Source organism: Neomonachus schauinslandi, chromosome 10 (assembly GCF_002201575.2).
Source record: "Neomonachus schauinslandi chromosome 10, ASM220157v2, whole genome shotgun sequence".
In the NCBI taxonomy this organism is placed as follows: domain Eukaryota; kingdom Metazoa; phylum Chordata; class Mammalia; order Carnivora; family Phocidae; genus Neomonachus; species Neomonachus schauinslandi.
In genome coordinates this window covers 668,110-694,892 of record NC_058412.1, presented here as the reverse complement: position 1 = coordinate 694,892, position 26,783 = coordinate 668,110, and the positions used below count along the sequence as shown (strand labels likewise).

At 44.8% G+C, this 26,783-nt stretch overlaps 1 protein-coding gene across 1 annotated transcript in view; it reads right to left on the bottom strand.

Moving 5' to 3' along the window:
- The window catches only part of SNTG2 (syntrophin gamma 2), a 158,739-nt gene that overhangs the window by 92,952 nt on the left and 39,004 nt on the right, over positions 1-26,783 (bottom strand). Inside the window, exon 8 of the mRNA XM_044918857.1 lies at positions 25,301-25,392. Coding sequence (XP_044774792.1) covers positions 25,301-25,392 — 92 coding nt within the window. The remainder of the gene's footprint in view (positions 1-25,300; positions 25,393-26,783) is intronic.

Genomic DNA, 26,783 nt, shown 5'->3' with positions numbered 1-26,783 from the left:
GGATGTTGTATTTTGTCAAATACTTTTTCTGCATCAATTGAAAGGACCATATGGTTCTTCTCCCTCCTCCTATTAATGTGTTTATCACATTGATTGATTTGCAAATGTTGAACCATCCCTGCATCCTAGGGCTAAATCCCACTTGGTCATGGTGGATGATCCTTTTAATGTATTATTGGATCCTATTAGCTAGGATTTTGTTGAGGATTTTGGAATCCATATTCATCAGAGATATCGGTCTGAAATTCTCCTTTTTGACGGGGTCTTTGCCTGGTTTGGGGATTAAGGTAATGCTGGCCTCATTGAATGAGTTTGGAAGTTTTCCTTCTGTTTCTATTTTTTGAAACAGCTTCAGTAGAATAGGTATTATTTCTTCTTTGAATGTTTGGTAGAATTCCCCAGGGAATCCATCAGGCCCTGGACTCTTGTTTTTTGGGAGGTTTTTGATCACTGCTTCAATCTCATTACTGGTTATTGGCCTATTCAGGTTGTCAATTTCTTCCTGTTTCAGTCTTGGCAGCTTATAGGTTTCCAGGAAGGCCTCCATTTCATCCAGATTGCTCAGTTTATTGGCATATAGTTGTTGATAATAATTTCTAATAATTGTTTCTATTTCTTTGGTGTTAGTCGTGATCTCTCCCCTTTCATTCATAATTTTATTAATTTGGGTCCTTTCTCTCTTCTTTTGGATAAGCCTGGCCAGTGGTTTATCAATCTTATTAATTCTTTCAAAGAACCAACTTCTAGTTTCATTGATCTGATCTACTGTTTCTGGTTTCTAATTCATTGATTTCTGCTCTAATTTTAATTATTTCTCTTCTAATGTGTGGTTTAGGTGTCGTTTGTTGATTTTTCTCTAGTTCTTTAAGGTGTAGAGTTAGTTGGTGAATTCGGGATTCTATTTCTTTGAGTGAGGCTTGGATGGCTATATATTTCCCCCTTCGGACTGCCTTTGCAGTATCCCATAGGTTTTGGACCGATGTGTTTTCGTTTTCATTGATTTCCATGAATTGTTTAAGTTCTTCTTTGATTTCTTGGTTGACCCAAACATTCTTGAGCAGAGTGGTCTTTAGCTTCCAAGTGTTTGAATTTCTGCCAAATTTTTTCTTGTGATTGAGTTCCAGTTTTAGAGCACTGTGGTCTGAGAATATGCAGGGAATAATCTCAATCTTTTGGTATTGGCTGAGACCTGATTTGTGACCCAGTATATGGTCTATTCTGGAGAAAGTTCCATGTGCGCTCGAGAAGAATGAGTATTCTGTTGTTTTAGGGTGGAATGTTCTGTAAATATCTATGGGGTCCGTCTGGTCCAATGTATCATTCAAAGCTCTTGTTTCCTTGTTGATTTTCCGCTTAGATGATCTGTCCATTGCTGAGAGTGGAGTATTGAAGTCTCCTACAATTAACGTATTGTTATCAATATGACTCTTTATTTTGGTTAACAGTTGGCTTATGTATATGGCTGCTCCCATGATGGGTGCATAAATATTTACAACTGTTAGATCTTGTTGGATAGACCCTTTAAGAATGATATAGTGTCCTTCTGTGTCTCTTATTACAGACTTTAGTTTAAAATCTAATTTGTCTGATATAAGAATTGCTACCCCAGCTTTCTTTTGAAGTCCGCTGGAATGGAAGATGGATCTCCATCCCTTCACTTTCAGTCTGGATGTCTCTTTAGGTTCAAAATGAGTCTCTTATAGACAGCATAAGGATGGGTCCTGTCTTTTTATCCAATCTGCAACCCTGTGCCGTTTTATGGAGCATTTAGGCCATTCACGTTGAGAGTGATTATTGAAAGATATGAATTAATTGTCATCATGTTGCCTGTGAAGACGTTGTTTTTATAGATTGTCCCTGTAAATTTCTGTTGTAGATCACTCTTGGGGTCTTTCTCCTTTTACAGAATCCCCCTTAGTATTTCTTGCAGGGCCGGCTTAGTGCTCACATATTCTTTCAACTTCTGCCAGTCGTGGAAGCTCTGCATCTCTCTATCCATTCTAAATGAAAGCGTTGCCGGATAAAGTATTCTTGGTTGCATGTTCTTCTCGTTTAGTACCCTGAATATGTCTTGCCAGGCCTTTCTGGCTTGCCAGGTCTCTGTGGATAGGTCTGACGTTATTCTGATGTTCCTCCCTCTGTACATAAGGAATCTCTTCCCCCTAACTGCCCTTAAGATGGTTTCCTTGGTTCTAAGATTTGCAAGTTTTACTATTACAGGCCGGGGTGTTGGCCTATTTTCCTTGATCTTAGGAGGGGTCCTCTCTGCCTCTAGGACTCGAATGTTTGTTTCATTCCCCAGATTAGGGAAGTTCTCAGCTACAATTTGCTCAAATACATCTTCTAGCCCTCTCTCTCTCTCCACTCCCTCCGGGATTCCAATTATTCTGACACTGGAATGCCTCATGGTGTCACTTATTTCTCTGGTTCTATTTTCATGGATTCTGAGTTGTTTTTCCCTGGCCTCCTCTTTTCCCTTTTTATCTATTATACTGTCTGCCAGATCGCTTATTCTCTCTTCTGTCTCAGTTACTCTAGCTGTTAGATTATCTAGATTGGATTGGATCTCATTGATAGCATTTTTAAGTTCTGCCAATTCACCTTTTATTTCTGCCCTTAGAGACTCTATGTTGCCATTAATTGATTTCTCCATTCTAGCCATTGTCTTCACAATTGCTAGCCTGAATTCCATCTCCGACATCTTGGTTATATCTGCATCCATTTGTAAATCTGCAGCATAAGTCATAATCTCTGAGTCTTTTCTGTTTTGGGGGCTCCTCCTCCTAGTCATTCTGTTGATGGGTGTTTGAGGGAATGTATAGAGTCCAAATTATTGACCAGAACCCAAGCAAGATGCACCTGTTTTCTTGGGACCTTAGGGTTGCTGGCCTCTTGTTTTCCCAGCCTGTCTTCTGGGGGAGGGGCCTGCCGCGCTGTTACTCAGGCAACCCTGTTTGGGCGGAGTTGCCCTGCACCCCTGGGGCGGGGGATGGGCTCAGGGGGAATCAGTCTTTGGGGCTTTTGTTCTCTGGCACCTTTCCCTGGGGGCTTTCCGCGTTTCTTCCGTGAGTCAGAGCAGAAGAGACTGCTTCCAACCCTCTGCCTCAGAGCACAGAGACCTCAGTCTATTCTTCAGTGAGCTCTCCAGGCCACACTGTCTCCGTTTCTGTCCGTGCTGCTATAAACTGCAGCGTCCTGGGTTGTGCGCCCCTCCGCAGCGCTCCCAGTCCTGCCGCCAGGTCGGGGCACGTCTTTGCCCTTTGTGCTTCTAAAACTGCCAGCCGCTCCCAGTTTGCGTGCGCGCGCGGCTCCACCGCTTGGGGTTCTGTCCCAGAGACTGCAGTTCGCGTATGCGCGACTCCGCCGCTCGGGAATTCCACCCCGGGGGTTGCAATTCACCGGCGGGACTCCGGCGCACCGGGTTTCCATCTCGGAGGCTGCAGTTCACGTGCGTGCGACCGTCGCTCCGGGTTTCTGTCCGGGTGGCTGCGGTTCGCGTGCGCACGACCCCACCGGTCTGGTTTTCCACCCCAGGGGCTGCCCTAAAGTCCTTTCCCGAAGCTACCGGTCTGTGAGTCAGTGCCCCGTCCGCAGTGTGCGAGGCTGTCACTCACCGGCGGTGTAGGATCCCCATGGCCAGGCACCTTCCCGCTGCCGTTTATCCTCCGATATCTGCCCGCAGGATCACGGCTCTCCGCTTCGTACCTCAAAACCAACCGCCTGCGATATTCTGTTTGTAGAGATCCAGATCTTCTTACATCTCAGGCTGGTTTCGTGGGTGCTCAGAGTGGTCTGGTAGATATCCAGCTCAATTCCGGGGACCAGTTGAAATAGGGTCGCCTACTCCTCCGCCATCTTTCCCCCCTCCCAATTTCTATGTTTTAATTGGAATGTTTGGTTCATTTACATTTAATGTAATTCTCATGTCCCTGGGTTTAATTACATATTGCTAATTTGTTATTTGTTCCTCTTGGATTTTTTTCTCCTTTGTTGATCATATTCTTCTTTGTGGGGGTTAATTTTTTTCATTATTTTTTCTCTCCTCATTGGCTATAGGAATCATAATACACATTCTGATTTTACCAGTGTTTACTCTGAGTCAATATACTGCATCACTTCAAACCTCATATCTGATACGTTTCCCTTCCCACAGCTCACTTCACAAGTGTAAGAATTTACCACAGATCAGCTCAGTGTGCCTGGTCCTTACCCTGTGTGCTGTTTTTTTTTTTTTAAAGATTGATTGACTGATTGATTTTAGAGAGAAAGCATGCACATGAGCAGAAGGAGCAGCAGAGGGAGAGGGAGAGAGAAAATCTTAAGCAGACTCCTAGCTGAGCATGGAACCTAATGCAGGGCCTGATCATGACCTGATATCATGACCTGAACAGAAATCAAGAGTCAGACGCTCCACCTACTGAGCCACCCAGGCTGCCTACACTTTGTGCTATTCTTGCTGTGTCTCTTACTTCCACATACATCATCACCTCCACTTGATTTGCTATCATTCTATCATTTAACTTTAAAAGAAATACAGAGAAGAAAAAAATAGGTATTTTTTTTTAAGATTTTATTTATTTATTTGAGAGAGAGAATGAGAGACAGAGAGCATGAGAGGGAGGAGGGTCAGAGGGAGAAGCAGACTCCCCGCCGAGCAGGGAGCCCGATGCGGGACTCGATCCCGGGACTCCAGGATCATGACCTGAGCCGAAGGCAGTCGCTTAACCAACTGAGCCACCCAGGCGCCCAAAAATAGGTATTTTATAAACAGAAACACATATTTACCACTTACGATGCTCCTTACTCCTTCCTGTATATGCGCATCTCCATCTGGCATCCTGTCCTTTCATCTGGAAGACCCTCTCTTAGGATTTCTTTTAGTGCAGCTCTGCTGGTGACATTTTCTGATCTTAAGTTTACTTTAAAATATCTGTATCTTGTCATTTTTTGAAGAATATTTTCCCTTGCATGTAAAATTGTTAATAAACATTCACTTATATCATTGTTCCTGGGTAAGAAATGCCTTTTTAAAATCTGGCTGCTGCCTAAATTTCCTCCTCTTTGGTTTTCCACAGTTTGATGGGGATATGCCTGCAGATAGTTTTCTTTGTATGCATCCAACTTGTGTTCATTCCCATTCTCCTTCTGGGACTCGTCCCCCTGATGTGTCCCACACATCACTGCTGCTCATTTGTCAGTCTTTTTCTCTGTGTTCTTGAGATTGGCAACTTCTCTGTTTGTCCCCAGTCTCCTGACCAGTCCTAGTGCCATCATCAATCTGCGGGAAGCCAAACTAGCGGGTGTTTAGTTCAGTTATTATGGTTACCATTTATTTTCTGCAGTTTCAGTTTCTTCACTGATAGTCCCTATCTGTTTAATCATTAAGACCATGTTTTCTTCTAAGGCCTTAAACATATTTGAAAGTGTTAAGTCCTTTGTCTGCTAAATTCGACATCTTCACGCAGGGTCTATTTCTACTGATTACATTTTTTCTTAGTTTCCTATCACTTTTTCTTATTTCTTTGCATCACTAGTAATTTCTGATTGCACACTGGACATTGTCAGGGACACAAGGTAGTGGTTGTATCTCCCTCCTGTGGACTTTTGTTCAACATATTTACTATAATCACCTTAAACATAGGGGTGGTGGGTTTGTGGAAAACAAAGGTGTTTATTAAACCCCTGTAACTTTAAAGCATTCCGCCTCCCAAGGTGTCTCGTCTGCAGGTGTTCCCGAAGCTTGGTTTTAGGCTCTGTTAGGACAGTTTTATGGTGACCTTCGTGCCTGTGGTGTAGCCCTTCCAGATTCACAGCTGCATGTCTGGGAGTTAACAGTTTCTCCACCCCAGGGGAGGTGGACTTGCAGTGTTATCAGCACTGTTAGACCTCTAGTATCTTTGTTTGCTCATGCCCCTCAGTGCCTTTCCAGAGGGGCACTGAAAAGTCTTTCCCTGTGCACTGGTATCCTGGCATTCAACCAAGGACTTCTGGAAAACCTACATACACAAACTTCTAACTCTCCCCCACCACCTCCTTCAGGGGACTCTGTTGCCTTGCCCCACAGGTTCGGGCTGATTCAGAAACCCTGCATCCTTGTCTTTGTCTCCTCACTGCAGCAGGACTACATGCTATGCTTGAGTTCCACTGTCCCAGGTGGTGCTCACCTTGTGATGTCCCTTCTCTCAGGGCTCATGGGCTTAGACTGCCAGCCACCCAGTGCCTGAGAACAAGTGTGCCTTGTTTTTTGAGTGTAGTGGTTCTACTGCAGAAGATATGCTGTGTGGGCTTCTAATGCTCCTTGTTCTTTCTGTGCTCACTGATCTCAGAACCTGTGTTGGATAGGAGATTTATGCCACCAGCTGCTTAGTCTTGTTTCCTGTGTCCAATGTCTCGTGTAAGGACTTGAAAATTTCACTGTGCATATAAATCATAAAGGGAATCTGTAAAAGATAAATTCTTAGGCCGCTTTCTCTGAGATTCATATTTTATAGGCATGAAGATAGGACTTTGAAATCTCCATTGATTTGACATTGCACATGTTCTGACACACATCATGAAACACTGCTTCCATGCAGCAGGGCCATCCTACATGGGATACTCTAGTTCCCCATGCACTTTGTCTGTTACTAGGAAGAAGGGTGTTAAAAAATGTCCATGTTTGTAGGTTGGTGAAGCATTAATAAGTGCATAATCTAAATCCAACTTTTTTTTTTTTAATTTTTTTTTTTAAAGATTTTATTTATTTATTTGAGAGAGAGAGAATGAAAGACAGAGAGCATGAGAGGGAGGAGGGTCAGAGGGAGAAGCAGACTCCCCGCTGAGCAGGGAGTCCGATGCGGGACTCGATCTCGGGACTCCAGGATCATGACCTGAGCCGAAGGCAGTCGCTTAACCAACTGAGCCACCCAGGCGCCCCCTAAATCCAACTTTTAACTTAAAATTTTTTATTTAAGTTCTAGTTAGTTAACATACAGTGCAATATTGGTTTCAGGAGCACAATTCAGTGATTCATCACTTACATACAACACCTAGTGCCCATCACAACAAGTGCCCTCCCATCCCCCATCTAGCCCATCCCCCACCCACCTCCCTCCATCAACCCTCAGTTTATTCTCTATCATTAAGAGTCTCTTATGGTTTGTTTCCCTCTGTTTCTTCCCTCCTCATTTGTTTGGTTTCTTAAATTCCACACATGAATGTAATCATATGGTATTTGTCTTTCTCTTATTTCACTTAGCATGATACACTCTAGCTCCACCACATTATTACAAATAGAAGATTTCATTCTTTTTGATGGCTGAGTAATATTCCATTGTGGGTACGCACCACATCCTCTTTATCCATTCATCATCAATGGACATTTGGGTCTAAATGTAATTTTTTAAACAGAAATATTAATTGTAGTTTTAAAATAATTTTGAACAAATTAAATAATTAAAATGATTTTCAATAATATTTTCATATGAGAGCACAGTGCTACATATCTCATGCTTGTTCGTGGGCTATCTGTATTCAGTCTGAGGCACCCACCTTGGGCTCATAGCCAGCTTCCTTCCACATTTATTTCCATGAAATTAACTAACAGGTCACTAGAATGGGCAGCAATTGGTGGCATTACTGAAGTTCTGAATTTTGGATATTCTGACCTAACATAGAGTGAACAATTACAAAGTGGTTTCTCACTGGAGGCTACTGAGAAGGTAGTACGCAACATTTCAATTATGCAGACCATAGACGGAAGACTCCAAGCCCAAACTGTTATTATACATGGCTCTTTAGAATATGCTTCCTTGTGGTGGGCTGTCATGGCCCAGTGTTCTTAGAGATGCTCAGCAATGGGACTTTGATTTCTTTTTTATCTTGATCAATAAAGACTAATGACTATTAAACCTAGGAAAGACTCAAATGCTAGCAAGCAGCCAAATTTATACCACTTAGTGTTCAATCAAAAATGAGTGTTCTGCCCAGCAGACGACCATGCCTGTGGGTCACAAGTTTACAATTTCTACCTTGATAAATCCTGCTGGAGGTATGGGCCCATTTTTAACATAATTTCATGCTGTACTATAACACGATCATAATGGTACAGAACACAGCACCTCAGTATTGCGCATGGTGACAGATCACTGCGTGGCTGGGGCTGGAGGGGCCAAAGCTGCGCACACGGTCACACTGACCTGGCCAACAAGGACCCTGTGGGGCCCTCACAACTCAGAGGAGACTGAAGGAAGAGTCACAATTATCACTATACTTTCAAGCTGTGAAGTGTATGTGACTCTCCCAGGCTGACACGGTCACAGGGAGAAGCTGTCAGGGTCACCAGGGGTCTGGGCATGACACCAAGAGCAGGTGGGCTGCACTGTGAGGGGACAGCCCCAGATGTGTCCCCAGCATGCTGCTTCCCCCCTCGCCGCACAGCCCTGAGGAGACAGGCTTTGAAAATACTTCTTGGGGCGCCCAGGTGGCTCAGTCATTAAGCATCTGCCTTCGGCTCAGGTCATGGTCCCAGGGTCCTGGGATCGAGCCCTGCATCGGACTCCCTAGTCCGTGGGAAGCCTGCTTCTCCCTCTCCCTCTCCCCTTGTGTTCCCTCTCTCACTGTGTCTCTCTCTGTGAAATAAATAAAATCTTAAAAAAAAAATACTCCTTGCCTTACTCAGATGTTATGACCTTGTATCATAAAATTCATGCTTTTAGAAATGAAACTGATTAGAACAAAATGCATGTAAGACTTTTATAAACACTTCTTTTTTTTGTGGAAAACAAGATGCAACTCACTTATACTCCTAAAAAATAAATGGAAAAAAATAAAGAAATCTAACACAGTCTGAATAAACTGGTTTTCCCTACAAGACCTACAACTGGGTATGAGGCAGTCATCTGCATTTTGGATCTTGGCCCATGTACCAGCATGGAATTTTAAATTTGTTACGAACATGAGAAACTACTTTTTCAGGATCAGAGATTCAGCAACAAGAGGCAAAGAAGCCACACTGAACTGTTACCTCTGAGTTCCGCATCACTGCTCTGAAAAGTTTTTCTTTAAGGGAAGGATTTTTTAATAATTATGTAATTAATTTCACTGTCAGTATCTAATTTAAGGTAAGTACATGGAGTCTCTGATGACAGATTATCTTGACTGCAGTATCACAGGCCCTTCTAAACAGTATTCACGTTCAGTGTTCTTGTCTTTTTTACTTTAAGAAACTGTAATCACCTTGACACAGGGCAGGCTTCATGCTCATTTCGGGGAAAGCGTTGGTGATTATGCTGTGTCTATATTGTAATTTTTCCTTCAGCTTTCTTTAGTGACTTTGACGTGGTAATTTTGCTTCAGAAACTGTTCTCCTCGCGGGTTGGTCTCCGTGGTGCATGACAGCCCAGGCCTCCATGGCTTCCTCCTCGTGCCTACAGGGCAGCTTCTGCCTCAGCTGCACATGCACGTGCAGGCGGGAGGCGGTTCAGCTGGAGTGCCACTGTCCACATGTCCTGCGGCTGACGGGGCCACAGCAGAGGTGCTCCGTGCACCAGGTCCTCGGGTGCGCCCTGAGAAGCAGGACACCACGCCACTACCCACACGCAAGGTTCCGACCGCTGGGAAAGCCATTCTCCAGCCACAGCGAAAGCAAGTGCCAGAGCTGCCTCATGGGCCTTTAATGTGCCATGAGCCCGTCCTGGTGACACCAGGATGACCGCCCAGGCCAGGCCAGACCGCTCTGTGTCCCCACGGGCCGCTTGCCCCGTGGACGCGCTCCAGAGGAGCAGGTAGGCAGACAGGTGCCAGCTCCATGTCACTGACCTGCCTCCGCACAAGGTCCCGACCCACCCAGCCCAGAGGCCTCATGGCCCCGGACAGCCCACCACCCAAAGTCCCCGCGAGAGAATGCGCCTGAGCAGCGCCACCTTGCCTCCTGAGTAAGGAGCGAATCCAGCCCGGCGCTTTCCTCTGGGCACTGAGTATGGTCACACCCTTCGAAATACAAAATAACAAAACAAATATTTATTTAATGTAACAATATTTTAAGACAGCAGCAGAAGTACTTTTTGCTCCTTTTTTACACAAAAAGAATCTACAGCTAAAACAGGCCACACAAAGGGACCTGGAACCCACACAAGGTTTGACCCTTATCAGAACGTATCATTTACTAAATTAAATAAATTCTTAGTCAGTGATTCTACAGGAGTTTAAAATTATGTAGCTTTTTATTTTTTTATTTTTTATTTTGTTTTTAATTTTTTTTCTTTTTTTAAAGATTTTATTTATTTATTTGACAGAGAGATAGCGAGAGCAGGAGCACAAGCAAGCGGGAGTGGGAGAGGGAGAAGCAGGCTTCCCGCCGAGCAGGGAGCCTGATGTGGGACTTGATCCCAGGACCTTGGGATCATGACCTGAGCTGAAGGCAGCCGCTCAACCGACTGAGCCACCCAGGCGTCCCAAAATTATGTAGCTTTTTAAAAGTCACATATTTCCTAGTTTTCTAGCTGTGTGTCACTTAATTTCCTTGGAATGTCTTCAGTTGTCTGTCGATATTTGAAGGTCTCTGAAACGAAGGAACCTGTCTTTTGTGCAGAGGATTTTCTTCCTTCCGAATCCTTCCCTGTGGTTTGTGCTGAGCTCCTCCCTGGAACGGCAGCCCGGCTCGTGCGGACACGGTTTTCCCGCCGCCTGGGACACGGCCGTGCCACTGGAGACACAGGCAGAGGAGAAGCACGACGGCCCCCTCTGTCCTTCACTCCTCGCGACACGCCAGACATTTTAAAGGAAACCATGGAGCCTATCTTCTTACACACAATATACCTCACTGAGTCATTTTGTGCTTTTGACATAAAAGCAAATCCACTCTATGAGATAGAAAAGCAGAAATATTGAATATAAATTACAGTTAATGCAAGAACAGTAATTCACTATTTCCACATTTTCAGTACAAAAGAACTCTAAGTTTTAGCTGCTGCTCATACAAAACTATAAAATTAAAATAGTATAATATAATTAAATGTGATTTTAGTAGAAATCTATTACAAAGATTTCTCTGAAACTTCAGGTGTGGGAGGGAATGTCGTTGCTACCACGTCCACGGAAGCCGTTTGCCACAAGCAAGGGTGAGGAATGCCCGCACCCCATTCTGCAGTTCTTTCCCAGGGGCCACAGGGGCTGCCCATGGAGGCCCAGCCCCTCCACAACCCCCACCTGGAAGCGGCTCCTGGTGCCCTCGTCCTGACGGCCTCCCCACCTGCTGGGCGCATCCCTCACCTCCTCACTCCTGTGACACCAGAGGGTCCCCGCAGAGCCGTGAGGGATGCAGCAGGTGGTCATGTGTGCTACCGGTGGGGCGGGGTGGGGGGGCGGCATGGTGACAGCGGCGCGAGCTTCCCTGTGACAGGTGCTTACTTCTCCTGCAACAGTGCAAACAGCTCTGGTCTCGTCTCTATGCTCTTCACTAGGTCCCTGAACACAAAAGAATGGGGGATGCAGACCACAAACGCTGTTCTGTGCATAGTCGTCCGAGGGACAGCACATGCGATGTCATCAGATATGGGGCAGGGGCTCAAGAGTTGGGGGCTCCAGGCAAAGCCAGGCTTCCAGGGGTCTGAAGATGTCGGTCGTGCTGATTCCTGAACCAGAGCTCAGATCCACACATGCCCAAATCACAGCTTGGAAGGAAGAACTTGTCAGTTAGAATTTACTACTCGACGCTTTCAGGGTCTGAATTTAAATCAGTAAATTTACCAACAAACCTGTCATATTTACACACTCAGTGGAACTTTGGAGAAGACCTATATGGAATATACTCTGTATGTTCTTAAGCCGTCCACGATCTCAGGTCCTGTGTCTCAACACAACTGCCTGCAAAGCCAGCACGTGTGTGGTGGGCAAACCCAGACCAGAATAGTAATTTAATGCCCTACCAGGGGGCCCGAATCGCAAGTACTTCTCAGGCCTGGACTTCTGTTTCTGAGCGTCACTGTCTCTGCTGGGTGCCCAACACCTGCTGTTGCCTTACACCATCCTGGGCTCATCCTGTTCTGTCTCCGGATCAACTCAGCCTTCCAAATAAATACTTATATGCATTATATAAACATACATACTTAGTATGTATAACATAAGTAAACGAGAAACAAATACTGTGTTATTATAATTACATACAAATGTGTATTTTATACAAATATATCCCCTCAACGAGAAACGCTGTTTAACCCAAACACAGACCCTGCTCCAACCTTGCTACTTATTTTTGCTACTCAGTACCTGGGGCCCTGGATGTAACCCTGTGATCCTCACTTTCCTAATCTATAAGTAGAGTTAACATGGCCACCTTTGGGAGACTGGAAAGGGTGACACATGACGATACGGCGCTGTGCCTGAAATACAGGTGTGTGGTTACTGATGAACACAACACAGACGTGAGAGCCTGTTCTCCGTCATCAGGTTTCACATCCACTCCAGCACCTGCTTATACTAAATTTTCTCAGCAGCTCCTTTTTCACGGATGTTGAACTTCGGTCTTAGCCAAGATTATCTCAAACATTACAGATGCCAATATGGGGGGGATGCACCCTCATTAGTGCACTTTTTAAATTTCTGTTTAGTGTCTGGAAGCGCGGAGAGGAGACTATGTGAAAGTGTCTGTGGGAACAGCTCTGCTCGAATCCCTGCAAGGCACCTGCCTCACACAGATTCCCACCGTTACCCTCAGAACGGCAAAATTCTCACCACCAACACCCAGTGCCATACTGACGTTTTTATCAAGATATTTTTCAGGAAAAAAAAAGCAACACCTAAGAAATTACCCTGGAAGTTTTCCTTCATGCCTATGGCTTCCCATCATTCAAACAGCGAAGAATCCGTGTTCAGGAGGCCACGGCGGGAAGTGGGGAGCACCTGCCTGATGACGCCTTGCAGGCTTCTCCTCTGGGAAATAATGGCACTGCACTGGCGCTGAGCTGCTGGGCCGGTGGCAGGTACGAGGTCCCCACAGCCTTGGCAGTCTGCGCCCTGCTCTCCTCCCCTCTGCCCGACCCTACCTCCTTTCATTCCGAGAAGGCTCCTGAATCAGTGAGAAGACCCACTGTGCCAAGGCCGACTGTGCTGTCATGGACAGCTTGCTGGAATCTTACTGACAATCTTCAGGGAGGAACAACTCCTAAATGGACCATCATGGGGACATGAGCACTTTCATTTGCAAAAGTGTGGGCTTCCCCGAAACGAATGTGACTGAGTAGTTCAGCTGCAGTGTGTCTTAGTTCTAGAGAGGCACCAGGAGAGGAGCCAAGTAACGGGCACCCACCGTGAGCCTGCTTCTGCGGTCCTGAGTTTGGAGGATGTTGGCTGTCCTTCCTCCCCCCCATGGACACAGGAGGGTTGCTTCCCTTGCACCTGCTGGGTGCTGTGGGGGTGTCTGGACATGCTGGGCTTCGTGTCCTCAGGAGCTCAGAGCATGAAGGCGGTAAGCAGCTTGCACAGGAGGTCTCAGGGGATGTCTGCCAGGGGCCCCCAGGGAGAAGCCTTGCCCACACGGAGGGACCAGGCACACGGGACGAGCTTCCCCGGGCGGCCTCCAGGGAAACCATGAAGCTCCTCACAGAGCAAGTCATGCGCTTGTCCGTCTGTCCCATGGCAGGCAGGCCTTGCAGCCGTGACCACTGGGCTGGCCCCATGACCCCCCGGACCAGCTGCTTGGCCCAATGTGGTTCACGTGGACTTGAGCTACGACCCATTTCTGCTTCTGCTTTTCATCGGTCAACTCTCGTGGGCAGCTCTTCCCTCTGGGGCAGAGAAGAAGGGCCATGGGCCCCACACGGTGGGGGCTTGCCTAATTCTCTTTAAATAGACCCAGAATTAAGATAGTTTCTTAACAGCTTCAGCTCTTCCTGCCGTTCCTGTCCTCATTTACTTTGAGAGCACCGCGTGTCCAGAAAATGGGCACTGTGTGCCTCAGCCCTGACCCTCCCTGCTGGAGTGCCCTGAGGCCAGGCACCCCCCGGCAGGGCTCGCAAGCCCGTGGTGCATGCAGAAAGGAGCCCGCAGTGGCTCCCTGGTGAGGCCACCCCTGCTGCTGGGAACCAGCTCCACATGCACTTCAGGAGAAGAGCCCCAGCAAACGGAGACAGATTCTCCCCAGCTGCTTGGCTGTCTCCACAGTGGGGTGAGTGTTTTAATCCAGTGGGTTCCCCCCTGAAATAATATTTCTCATTTGTTTTCTCTCCAAGGAGCAACTCTTAAAGGCACAAGTAGCCATCAAATATTAATTATTATTGAGGGAAAAGGTTTATTCTAAAATTGTTTTCCACAGCTAAATTAAGACATACATCTCAGGAATGAACAGCAAGTGCCACACAGTATGGTCTTAGCATTTCATAAGAAATATGTAAATAATTTTTCTATTTAAATTTGACATGAGTGGAAACATTTAGTCTGTTATTCTAAAATATAAATTCATTAATTTTGTGAAGACAGCTATCTAAATTACACTATAAATTTTTAAATATCACAATACAATTATTAAAAGCAAATGAATTTTACTGACAACAGATTCTTACCATATTCTTCAAACTGAAATCGTTATTATCATAAGATGAAAAATCTCTTATGAAACATGAATAATGGAGAAAAAACAGGACCTGACTCTTCCTAGACTCTTCATGGGTGTTTGGAAGCCAGCGGGCTTGCCACCATTACCCAATCTACTTAAGATAAGGATCAATAAAATACTGAAGCACATGATGAAAAGGAGAGGGGGATGGGAAAATATTATTTCTAGAAAAATATGATATTAAGTAGGCTTGCAGGCTTCGAAGGAGAGCCAGCATCCCAGCATAATCCCGTAACCAATGCAGCCACGCATCAATGTGACAAAGCCACGTCTTGCATAAAGCTTGTTAGACACAGCTTGGATCCGTGTGACAAAGATGGATGAAGGGTGAAGAAAGTTCTAAGAGACAGTCATTTCTGATTTACAAGGGGAAAAGCCAACATTTTGTGAGCTAATAATAACGGGGAAAAACAAACCCATCTCAAACAGGAATACGAGAGCTTCTGAGTCTTGCCGCAGTTGTGTAAAAATGTGGCTCCATTCTGACTTCAGCATCAGCGTCCTAACTGCCATGCAACAAGTTAGCCCTGAGCTCAGTGGCTGAAACGACACAAACACTGCTTATCACTGCGGGAGGGCAGGACTCTGAGGGTGTGAGCAGGGCTGGTCCTCGTGGTCGCCGGTGGCGAGTCTGGTCCTCGCTGTCCCACACCCCCTCTCGCACGGGGACCAGCGAGTACACGGCCACGTGGCAGCCCAGGATCCCCTCCCCATCTCGGATCTCAGACACACCTGCAAGGTCCCTTCTGCATGGTAGTAACATACGCTTTCACGGGCTCCAGGGATCGGGCCATGGGCATCTTTGAGGTTGTTGGCTACCACAATCCCCAGGGACTAGAAAATACACTTATATACGTGAGTATTCAATCATGGTTGTTTAACAGATGAATGGCTGACTGACGGAAAAAGTATTTTCCTAATGCTAAATCACCCAGTCTCTTCTCTCAGCCTCTGCAGCCAGCCTGCCTGGTCCACACTCTGGTCTACACCCTGGCACCACTTATACCCCTTGGCGAGCTACTAATTTCCCGAGTTTACCTGTAAAATGGCAGTAATCAAGGGCTTGCCTGAACGGGGTGATGAGGACTGCATGAATAGACAGGAGGTGCTCAAGCATACTGAGTACACAGTAAACGCTACAAAGCTGTTCATTACAGAAGGCAGCGTTCTAGGCCCAGAGCATGCAGTGCGTCAAATTCCAACTCAGGCATGCACTAGCTGCGTTTCCTTGGTAAATGAATTAACACCTTGTGTACCATGTTTACCCCTTTCTGCACAAAGCAGGTAATCACGATAAATACACAGCATTTAGGAGGATTCCTGCCATAGAAAACCTGCTCCGTAAATCGTGGCTGTCATTGCGGTTTATCATCACAATTACTATTCCTTTCTGACCACGTCCACCTAGTTCACCTCCTCCCAGCCTACCTCTGGCAGCCACTAATCTGTCACTGTTTCTATGAGGATGTTTCTCTCTTTTTTTTTTTTTTAGATTCTACGTATCGGTAAAATCATACAGTGTTTGTCTTTCTGATTCACTCCACTTAGTATGATCCCATCAAGGTCCATCCAAGCTGTCACAAATGGTAGGATTTCCCATTTTCCTAAGGCCATACACGATTCCATTGTAGATGTAGATGTAGGTACACCTATATTCTTGTTCCATGCATCCATCAGTAGACACTGAGTTTGCTTCCTATCTTGGTGCTTGTGAATAGGCTGCAGTGAACATGGGAATACAGGGATCTCTCCCAGACAGTGATTTCATTGCCTTTGGATATATTCCCAGAAATGGAATTGTGGGGCCATATGATGGCTCTATTTTTAACATCTTGAGGAACCTCCATACTGTTCTCCAGAGTGGCTGCACCAGTTTGCATTCCCACCAGGAGTGCACGAGGTTCCCCTTTCTCCACATCATCCCAACACCTGTTGTTTCTTGTGTTGTTGATTCTAGCCATTCTGACAGCTGTGAGGTGATACCTCACTGTGTTTTTTTTTCTTAGAAAGGGAGTGTGGGAGAGGAACAGAGGGAGAGAATTTCAAGCAGACTCCCTGCTGAGCACAGAGCCTGATGTGGGGCTCAATTTCACAACCCTGAGATCATGACCTGAGTAGAAATCCAGAGTTGGACGCTTAACCAACTGAGCCACCCAGGTGCCCCTGTGCAGAAGCCTTTTTGTGTGATGTTCCACTTGTTTATTTTTGCTTTTGTTGTCTTTGCATTTGGGGTCAAATTTCAAAAATCATCACCAAGACTAATATATCAAGGCACTTATACCCTACATTTTCTTCTAGGAAGTTTATGGTTTGGGGTCTTACATCCAAGTCTTTCATCCATTTTGAGTTCATTTTTGTGTATGGTGTAAGAAAGTGGTCCAATTTCATTCTTTTGCAAGTAGCTGCCCAGCTTTCCAAATACCATTATTGAAGAGATTCTCTTTTTTCCATTGTATATTCTCAGCTCTTTTGTAATAAACTAATTGACCACATAAGCATACGTTTATTTCTGGGCTCACTGATCTATGTGTCTGTTTTTATGCCAATACCAGATGGTTTTGATTACTATAACTTTGTAATATAGTTTGAAATCACGGAGCATGATGCCTTCAGCTTTGTTCTTTTCAAGATTGCTCTGGCTTTCTTGTTTTTTCTTGGCTTCATACAAATTTCAGGATTGTTCTATTTCTGTGAAAAATGCTACAGGAATTTTGATAGGGAGTGCACTGAATCTGTAGATTGCTTTGGGTAGTATGGACATTTCAATGATATTAATTCTTGTAATCCATGATCATAAGTTATCTTTTCATTTATTTGTGCCTTCTTCAGTTTCTTTCATTTATGTCTTATAGTTTTCAGTGTACAGGTCTTTCACCTCCTTGGTTAAATTTATCCCTAGGTATTTCATTCTTTTTCATGCAATTTCAAAAGGGATTTTCTTAAATTTTCACTTTGATAGTTGTTATTAGTGTACAGAAATACAATTGATTTTTGTGTATTTGTATATTTGTATATCTGCAAATTTGCTCAATTTATTACTTCTAACAGTTTTTGGTAGAGTTTTTAGGGTTTTCTCTATATAATACCATGTCACTGCAAATAGAGACAGTTTCACTTCTTCCTTTCCAATCTCGATGCCTATTATTTCCTATTCTTGCCTAATTCCTCTGGCTGGGGCTTTGAGTCTTATGCTGAATAGGACCAGGAAGGGTGGCATCCTTGTCCTGCATCTGACCTTTGATGAAAACCTTTCAGCTTCTCACCACCGAGTACGCTGGTAGCTGTGGACTTATCATATATGGTGGGCTTTATTGCGTTGAGATACATTCCCTCTGTACACAGTCTGTTGAGCATTTTCATCATGAAGAGATGTTGAATTTTATGAATGACATTTTTCTGCACCTATTGAGATGATGGTATGATTTCTGTCCTTTGTTTTGTTAATGCAGGGTAGCACAGTGACTGAACTATGGATAGTGAAACCTCCGTGCATCCTTGGGACAAATACCCTTGACCAAGGTGTAAGATCCTTGTACTATACTGTTGAATTCAGTCTGCGAATATTTTGTTGAGGATCTTGGCATCGATGTTCATCAGGAATATTGGCCTGTAATTTCTTTTCTTGCCTGGTTTTGGAGTTAGTTTGATGCTGACCTCGCACAGTAAGTTTGGAATTCTCCCCTCCTCTTCAATTTTTTAGGAGAGTTTGAGAAGATTGGTGTTAATTCTTTAAATGTTTGATAGAATTCACTGTTGAAGTGATCTGGTCCTGGACTTTTCTCCGTTGGGAGTTTCTGCTTACTGATTCAGTCGCCTCACCAGTAAAGGGTCTGTTCAGATATTCCCTTTCTTCATGATTCAGTTCCAGTTAGTCATATATTTCTGGGAATGTATCCATTTCGGCTGGGTCATCTGATTGCTGGCATGTTATCGTTCACAGTGGTCTTGTGATTCTTTGTATTTCTGTAATATCAGTCATTTCTTCTTTTGAATCCCCTCTCTTTTTTCATGGTGCATATAGGTAAAATTTTGTCTATTTTGTTTATCTTTTCAAAAAACTAGCTCTTGGTTTCACTGATCTATTGTCTATTTAGTTCTTATTTCATTTATATCCACCCTGCTCTTTATTATTTCCTTCCTTCTACCAGCTTTGGGCTTTGTCTGTTCTTCTGTTTCTAGTTCCTAGAGTTATAATGTTGGGTTGTTTATTTGAGCTCTCTCTTTTCTCCTAATGCAGGTATTCATCACTATCAATGTCCCTCTAAGGATTACTTTGGCTGCATCCCATACACTTTGGCATGTTGCATTTCATAATTTTCATTTGTCTAACAATATTTTTGGATTTCTATTTTGATTTCTTCACTGACCCATTAGTTGCTCAGCAGCATGTGTTTTAATCTCTACATATTTGTGAATTTTTCAGTTTTCTCCTTGTAGTGGATTTCTAGTTTCATATCACTGTGATTGGAAAAGATTTCTGATATAATTTCAATCTTCTTAAAGGTTGAAATCATCTGTGGCTCTTAGGTAGTAAACTTAGCCTATTTATACATATTTTATTACTACTATATTTGTATTCATATTTAGCTTCTTACTTTGGCTCTTTTGTTACCTTATTTTTCTATTATTTTTTCTTTGTGCATTTTTAACTAAGAGTTTTTTGCAATTTGTTCTTTTTCTTCTGATCTTTAATTTTACTGGTAGTTTTACAATTTGTGAAGCAGTTTAACAACAGAGGGACTTCCACACATTCAATCCAGTCCTCTGACTCTGAGTAATACACACTGTGTTCACTAGTCTGTATCTCTGCTCTCTTCAGCTGCTAGTACTTTCCACAGACTATGTTTGTGTAGATTCACATACATATTTGCCTCTTTTAATCTCCAACTGCCCTTCTGAGATCACTTTAATTTCTCTTCCTGAAATATGTTCCTTAGAAATTCTGTTAGTGAAATTCTCTGGTGACACAGTCTTTCAAATTCTCTTAATATTACCACGTCTGTATTTCTACCTTGTTCTAGAGAGATGGCTTTATGAGGAACACAAAGATATATCAACAGTTATTTCTGTCTCCATAGTTTTGAAACTGGACTGTTATATGTCTTCCTCTGTTACTGTTGAGAAATCAGCTGTCAATAAAATTATCATTTTTCATAAGTGATCTACGATTTCTCTAGCTGATTTTAAGATTGATTTTTGGCAACAAATCAAAGTATGTGATTCCATCAATCTGAAATTCAAAAATTTTTTATTAATCTATGTTGACTGAGGTCAAAGTAGTGATTATTTTTCCTTGTCAGGGGAGGGGTAGCTTTGAGAATCTGTGATGTGCTACAGGTTGACCAGGGTGTTTTAAATTTCTTGAGCTGTTGCTTCCGAATTGTATACTTCCCTGTATGTGCCTCATCCTTCAATTAAACAGTTAACTATCATTCACTCATTATCTCTGCCTGGAAGCCCAGCTGTTCTTTCATCCAGAAAACTTTATTCCTTGTTTATATATTTAATATTTGTTACATTGTTTTATTGGTTTAATTATTTTTATTATGTCTGCTTTTTCTTTTTCACAATTATTTACTAGTTTTTATCTGTTCTCATATAATTTCCGTAAAATTTTATTTTGTGTTTTGATATATTTTTCCTATACATTTCTTGAATCATTCAGTTCTTTGAAATGACCTCAGTCTTTTTGAGTTTCTGGGTTTTTGTTTTGTTTTGTTTTGAAATCTGTAACTTGGAAAAACAGGTATTTACTATGAGGTATTTTTTCTTTAATTGCAGCTCCTTATTCATTTTTGGTAAGGTTTTCTTACGAGGGGAAGTACTCAGAGCAGTGTTATTCTGCCTCTGCCGCAGGTGCAGCAGGAGACAGGCAAGGGTCTGGTGTCTCAGGATCCGGTGGGCGCCCGAGAACCCGAGTGAGAACACACAGTGAAAGCACCCACTCTCAACTCAAGACAATGGAAACCTTCCTGGCATGAAAATGTCAAGGAGTGGTCCGCTCTGTGCCCTCCCTGAAGGCCTGCGTGAGCACCAACCAGGTACGTAGGGGGCCAGGGCGGCTTGCAAGTGGGAGGTCAAGGGGACAGAGGAGAAATCACCTAAATAGATGATATGACGTGAATGAGACTTTCTTTGTTGTAAACATTCGGTGAGGATTTCTGATAGAGAAACAGTGTAGCAAACAGATGAAGTCAGAATTTTAAACTGTGTGAGGCAAACCCAAGGGCTAACCCTCGTCTTATGGGAGGGAGTGGGGAGAAAATGTCACGTCTGGGAAGGGGAAGGGGAAGGGGTGGTTAAAAGGTTAGTTCAGAATAAACAAGGCAGCACAGGAAACCCGTCCAGTGATGGCGGACAGGAGAATGTGCATTCCACGAGGCTTGGCCACCTCTGCACAGAGAGGCTGCAGATGCAGCTGGGTCAGCAGCATAGGTTGTAAGAGCCGGAAACCCAGCCCTGAGGGATCCTGTGATTACAGAGCTGCTCTGAACTCTGTCTCTTGCTCAGCTGGGCTCAGTCCTGGGAGAATGAAAGTGATCTGAGCAACTCTGAAAATGTCACCATTAGAAATCCTGAGAGTCTAAGAATGATTCCAACTCACTTTTTCCATAAAACAAAGTGCAGGGCAGGGTCTGTTTATTCTCTGACCCACAGATGCATGACCACTTCGCTGTGTCTGACATAATCCACTGTTGAGTGCAAAGGATGACTGCAGTGCTAAATAGCATTTAGAAGAGAAAAAGCCCAACAGCTAAGAATGTGGAGCAAGCCAGCTGCTGGATTATTAATGGGATGATTAGTGTTTCCATCTGGAGAACCAAGTAGATGGTCTTTAAAATTTTTATAGGATTTTGAGTCTTGGTATCTTTTAAAAAATGATGATTTTCCGACTCTCTGAGATTCAGATTCTCTGTAATGTGTTTTGAACAACTCTGACATTTTGTTTTGAAGGTGAACTGTTTGACTAGTTAGAGAGATTGATAAGCTGTGCCTCCCTCTTTCCCCCTTTTGTGATAAGGATGAGGAAGATGGCTGAGGATATGCATTCACAGCACCTCATGCTGGGCACTGTGCCCACACCAGTGTAAGGATCGTGTCCACTGAGCCCAAGAACAGAGATGGCTCGAGGCCGTGAGAGAGAGGTGGTGGGGAGACAGTGGGTAGGTTCTCCCCAACCCGTCTGCTCCTTTCTCAAGCGCGCACCCCATCTCCCACAGACTGCGTCACCTTTCCTGAGTGACTCCTGGGCATGTGTCCCACGCTCTGTACAACTCTCTCATTTAAGAGGAATCGCGTTAACGTGATCCTTGATGGTTTTAAAAAAACAGCCCTCAGCAGGCAGTTCAACCAGGATACTGTACAAAGGTGAAAAAAGCAGTGAAATAAAAATCTTAGGAAATTTCCTAGAAAGTAGCCAAATGAGAAACAAAAGGAAATGTGGAGAAGTAAGGGCTCTGACTGACAGAAGGAGGCGCTCGAGCATGCACGGATTCCGAGTTCCAGGGTGGGGGCCGGAGGGAGGCCCGCAGGGTGCCGTGCGCCCTGATGAAGGCCGAGGATGCAGCCTCAGCAAACACGAGATGTCAGAGACAAAGAAGAGGCCGTATCCGGTCACCACGTTGGAAGCTGTCTGAGCAAATGCCCCCAGGCCCTCAGCCACGTGAAGAGAAAACTTCCTGGCATTGCCACTAGAAACCACAGACAGTGGAAATAGGCTCAAGTTTAGAGAAAATAACCCATTTTAAAATAACTTGAAACAGACTGGCCACCCACAGGCCTTGACTTCCAGTCAGAGTCCTTGAGGAGAAAGGATGCTGATTCTGTAAGAGCATCAAATGCAGGAGTCCTGATGAGGTCAGGAGGCTGCAAACTTCTCCACATGGAGCGACCCTAGAACTCATGACTTGTGTGGGGTGAGAGTGGGCTCACACACATGACAGCAGCAGGGAAGTTACAAGGACAGAGTTATAAGGTCCTTGCATCCTTCCAGAAGGAGTGAAAAGACATATGTTTCTATGTTGTAAACCAAGTAGATATATGGCAAAAAACCAACGGCAAGCTCTAAATAAATGCAAATGAAGTATATACATTTCAAACATGCAAAGGAGAATTTTAGAAAAAAGACACATGAAAAACTTAACCAAAAGAATATAAAGATCAAGAAGAAGAGAAGGAGTATAGTAAAAAGGGACCAATAAAAATTCAAAGTCCGTGATCAGAAACAAGCTAGAATACACATCAGTCATCAGCACACACTCCACCAAGGGGCACAGACTGTCAGATTGGAGCATAAGAAATAAGAAAGCACAAAAATGCAAATAAAATGAAAGGAATAAGGGAACAAAAATGAGTAGAAACTGTGGTATGTGGATCCATGGAGCCAAAAGGTGGTAAAATGAACAATCTTCTGTTGAAATTAATCAAAAAGGAAAAAAAATAAACTCGATTGAAAAATATTAAAGAAAACCTAAGATTCTTTCAGCAATAGGAAAGATGACCCCCGCTATAGATCTAAATTTCATACAGTTACAATAAAAATCCGAAGACTTCTGTGGAATCTGATCAGAGGTTTTAAAAATTCCCAAGAAAAACAGGGAGAGAGAGGATGGGAACAACAGAGTGAATTAAAAGGAGGTAAGGCTTTTGCCTGCAGATAAAAATGCATTATAAACACGTAGCAATTAATGTGGTATTGGCTTTGACACTGACAAAGAGAGTATAAGCGGGGCTCAGAGGTAAACCTGCGGCCAGGACACATGGCTGAGGATCCAGGTGGCACCACGGCCCCTGAGGAAACAGGTCACGACAAGTCGTTACACAAGAAAATGAATCTGACCCCTATTTTTCACATGTTTTACAAAAACAAATCTCATATGCTTTAGAGATATGAAGTGAAAAGCAAACAAGAAAATATTTAGAAAAAATACAAGCAAGTTATCTTTTATGAACAAAGGTTAAGAAAAGTTTCCCTGAACCAGATTCTAAATCCACGCAGGAAGATGTGGATGTGTTTAGCTGTGCTGAAATTAACTTCTATTTACCAGAAAATAGTGTAAGTACAACAAAAAACTAGCTGTAAACTGTGAGAGGTTTGTGACCGACAATCAGCAGAGTATTAGCTCCAAGCATATGTGAAGAATCCTGATGGGTCAGAGAGGGAAAGACAGACAACCTCATGTCCACATGCAAGCGTGCTGGACAGCATTTCACCGATGATGAGAAACCAAAGGTAAACACAGAGGAGGAAGCAAACAGACCTCCTCTGTGATGGCGGAAATGAAAATAAATCCCCAGTGAAACAGCCATTTTACACACACTGTATTTCAAAGCATTAAGCCCCAAAAGATACCTAGCAGTGCGGGAGCCGCGGGCCAGCAGGGACTCCCCAGTGCTGCTGGGAGGGGGAGCAGGTGCACGCGTGTGGAGAGAAGGAGGCGTTACTTTAGAAACCAAACACTGGCATACTCAACCTCTGTCTGTGGCAGCCCGATTTCAACAACACTGAGAAAAGCCCACAGAACAAGTCAAATGTCCATTGCTGATCAATAATCGATAAATATATTGTAGTATATTCAGAGAATTAACATCACATAGCAACGAGCAAACAAAACACTAGACCCATATGCCACAACATTTGTGGATCTTAAAAACGTAACGGTAATTAAAAGTGTAAATCCCAGAATGTTATAACAGAGTAAAATTTTATAAGGCTCAAAATGAAATGGCACCTTTTTAGGGATACACATATATACATATACACAGACAAAAACATATACATATATATACACACACACAGATAAAGCTATCTTCTGTTAAAGGGATGACAACACAAGATTCAGGATGCCGTTTATTTCTGGATGGGCCAGAAAATGGTACAGAGATGTGACACATAGATTAAAAAGCTAGTGACAATATTCTAATTATTGATCTGAGTTGAGTTTGTGGCCTTTTGTGTATTTTGTTTCACAGCTCACAAAGATGCTAAATGCAATCTTTAAATATCAAGAGCTACATTAAAAGGTTAAAACGAAAAACAATGCTATTTTCAGAATGTTATGTCTGAACACGGACCTTGTTCTCAGGTCCCACTGCAGGCCCAGCATCCAGTGGTATAAGGAGTGCAACTGGGTATGATTTCTGATAAAACATTCTCAGACTGTTTACGGGATTCTGATTTGCGTCCACTGATGCCCGTGGACGAGGAGCCTACATCCTGGAAGGAGGCTGCAGGAGGCCCTCTGTGCGGGGAGTGGGGTTGGGCCCCTGTGGGGGGAGGCCCCGCGGCCAGGCCACTGCCCTGCTCTGGCCCAGCTGCGCGGTTCTCTGGGTGGGGAGGGGACTTGGAGCATGAACACTCACTGCAAGTACACAGTATCGTGCTTGCTTGGGGGGCTTCTACTGATTTGGGAACAAACCCTGTGTAGCGTCCCTGTCAAGGGAGCCTGACAGAGGCGTCCTGAAAACAAGGTCAGCCTTTGGGCAAATCACAGCAGGACTGTGAGATCTGCCTCAGAGCTGAGCATGCCCACCTGCTTGCTGAGATATAACGAATCACGAGTACAACATACTACACTGTGGTGCCGAGGCCTCCCCCATCCTGTCCTACGTCTGTCCTCTGCATCTGTCACCGTGCGTGACCTCTCCATCTTGGGGCGTCTGTGCTGACCGATACCCCCGCTAAGTTAGAGGAAGAGAAGCCGCGCTTACTGTGCTGGTGGGGTTGCCGTTCAAATGCAAGCCGCTGTCAAACAGTGGAGAGCAGGCCCGGCTGCCGTGGTCGCTGGCTGGCCCTGGGGACCCTGCGAACAAGCAGAGATGTTCCCTCAGACAGAGCACGGGTAGCCCTGGACTAGAGCGCCTGCTGTTTCCCGAAGCACCAGGCAGGCACCCAGGACCCCACACCCACCCCTCACGCGGAATGGGCGGTTATAGGCTGAGCCGCCAACACCTGCCTTGCTCTGGGGCCCTGTGGCCTCCCCCGCCACCAATCCGGCCTCACACAGGAAATGGGGCAGACGGCGGACGACAGGCCACCTGACCGGAGGCTGCAGCACCAGGGTCCAGAGCCTGCGTCCACAGGGCACGGGGGACTGTCAGCGTGGGTCCTGGGGACTCTACCCTGTCCTTTCCAGCACTAGCATCACATCGGCTGATTTTTTAAACACTAGTCCTGATTTTCTGTTCTTAATCTTCAAATTACTTACCTGTTTGACATTTTCTGACTATGTTGGCACTGCCAAGTGCTTTAGTAGAAAACACAAATATGAAACATATAGATTTGTGGACAGTGGTATTTAAAAACAAACACCTTGGGGCGCCTGGGTGGCTCAGTTGGTTAAGCAACTGCCTTCGGCTCGGGTCATGATCCTGGAGTCCCTGGATCGAGTCCCGCATCGGGCTCCCTGCTCGGCAGGGAGCCTGCTTCTCCCTCTGACCCTCCCCCCTCTCATGTGCTCTCTCTCTCTCTCATTCTGTCTCAAATAAATAAATAAAAAAATCTTAAAAAAAAAAAAAAAAAAAACACCTTGTGATCGGGCCAAGAGCAGAGGTCCAGGGCCAGGAAATGCCCGCACCTCACCTGCAGTCAGCCAGTCACCACTCTGAGCTAAGGGTTTCTCTTCTCAGTCACCTCCACCCGCCCCTCTGAACGAGGCCCCCTGCTGGGGAGCCATGGGCACCTGCAGCAGCTCCCTGTAGGGCAATGAATCCCATTTGGTGGGATTCGGAGCTCGGCAGCCAGCCTTCCCTGCCTCCAATCCTGCCCCATCGCTGTGTGATGCATGGGGCACCCACTGATACACCCCTGTGGCATCCCTCTCCCGTCTATATAAAATCTGTGAGGACCTCACATTCCCACTGAACGCCACGTTCCTGTGTGCATGGCGAAGTGCATAGCCCCAAGAACTCGGGGGAAATGCACACGGTCCTCCTTTGCTCCAACAGTGGTGCTCGCTCGTGTCTGACAACCATGCTTCTTTCTTGCTTTCGACCAGCTGCCGACTGCACAGTGCTTCCCCAGGCCAGCACCGAGTCTGCCTCTCAGCGTCTCCCCCTGGGCTCTCCATACTGGCTTAACATTGACTCGAGAGCAGAGTCAACACCTCCCTAATTACCCGCACCCTCCACAACTCCTAAGGACATGGACTGATGGTTCCAGATACAGACATGGATGGGGCGTGAGGACAGAGCT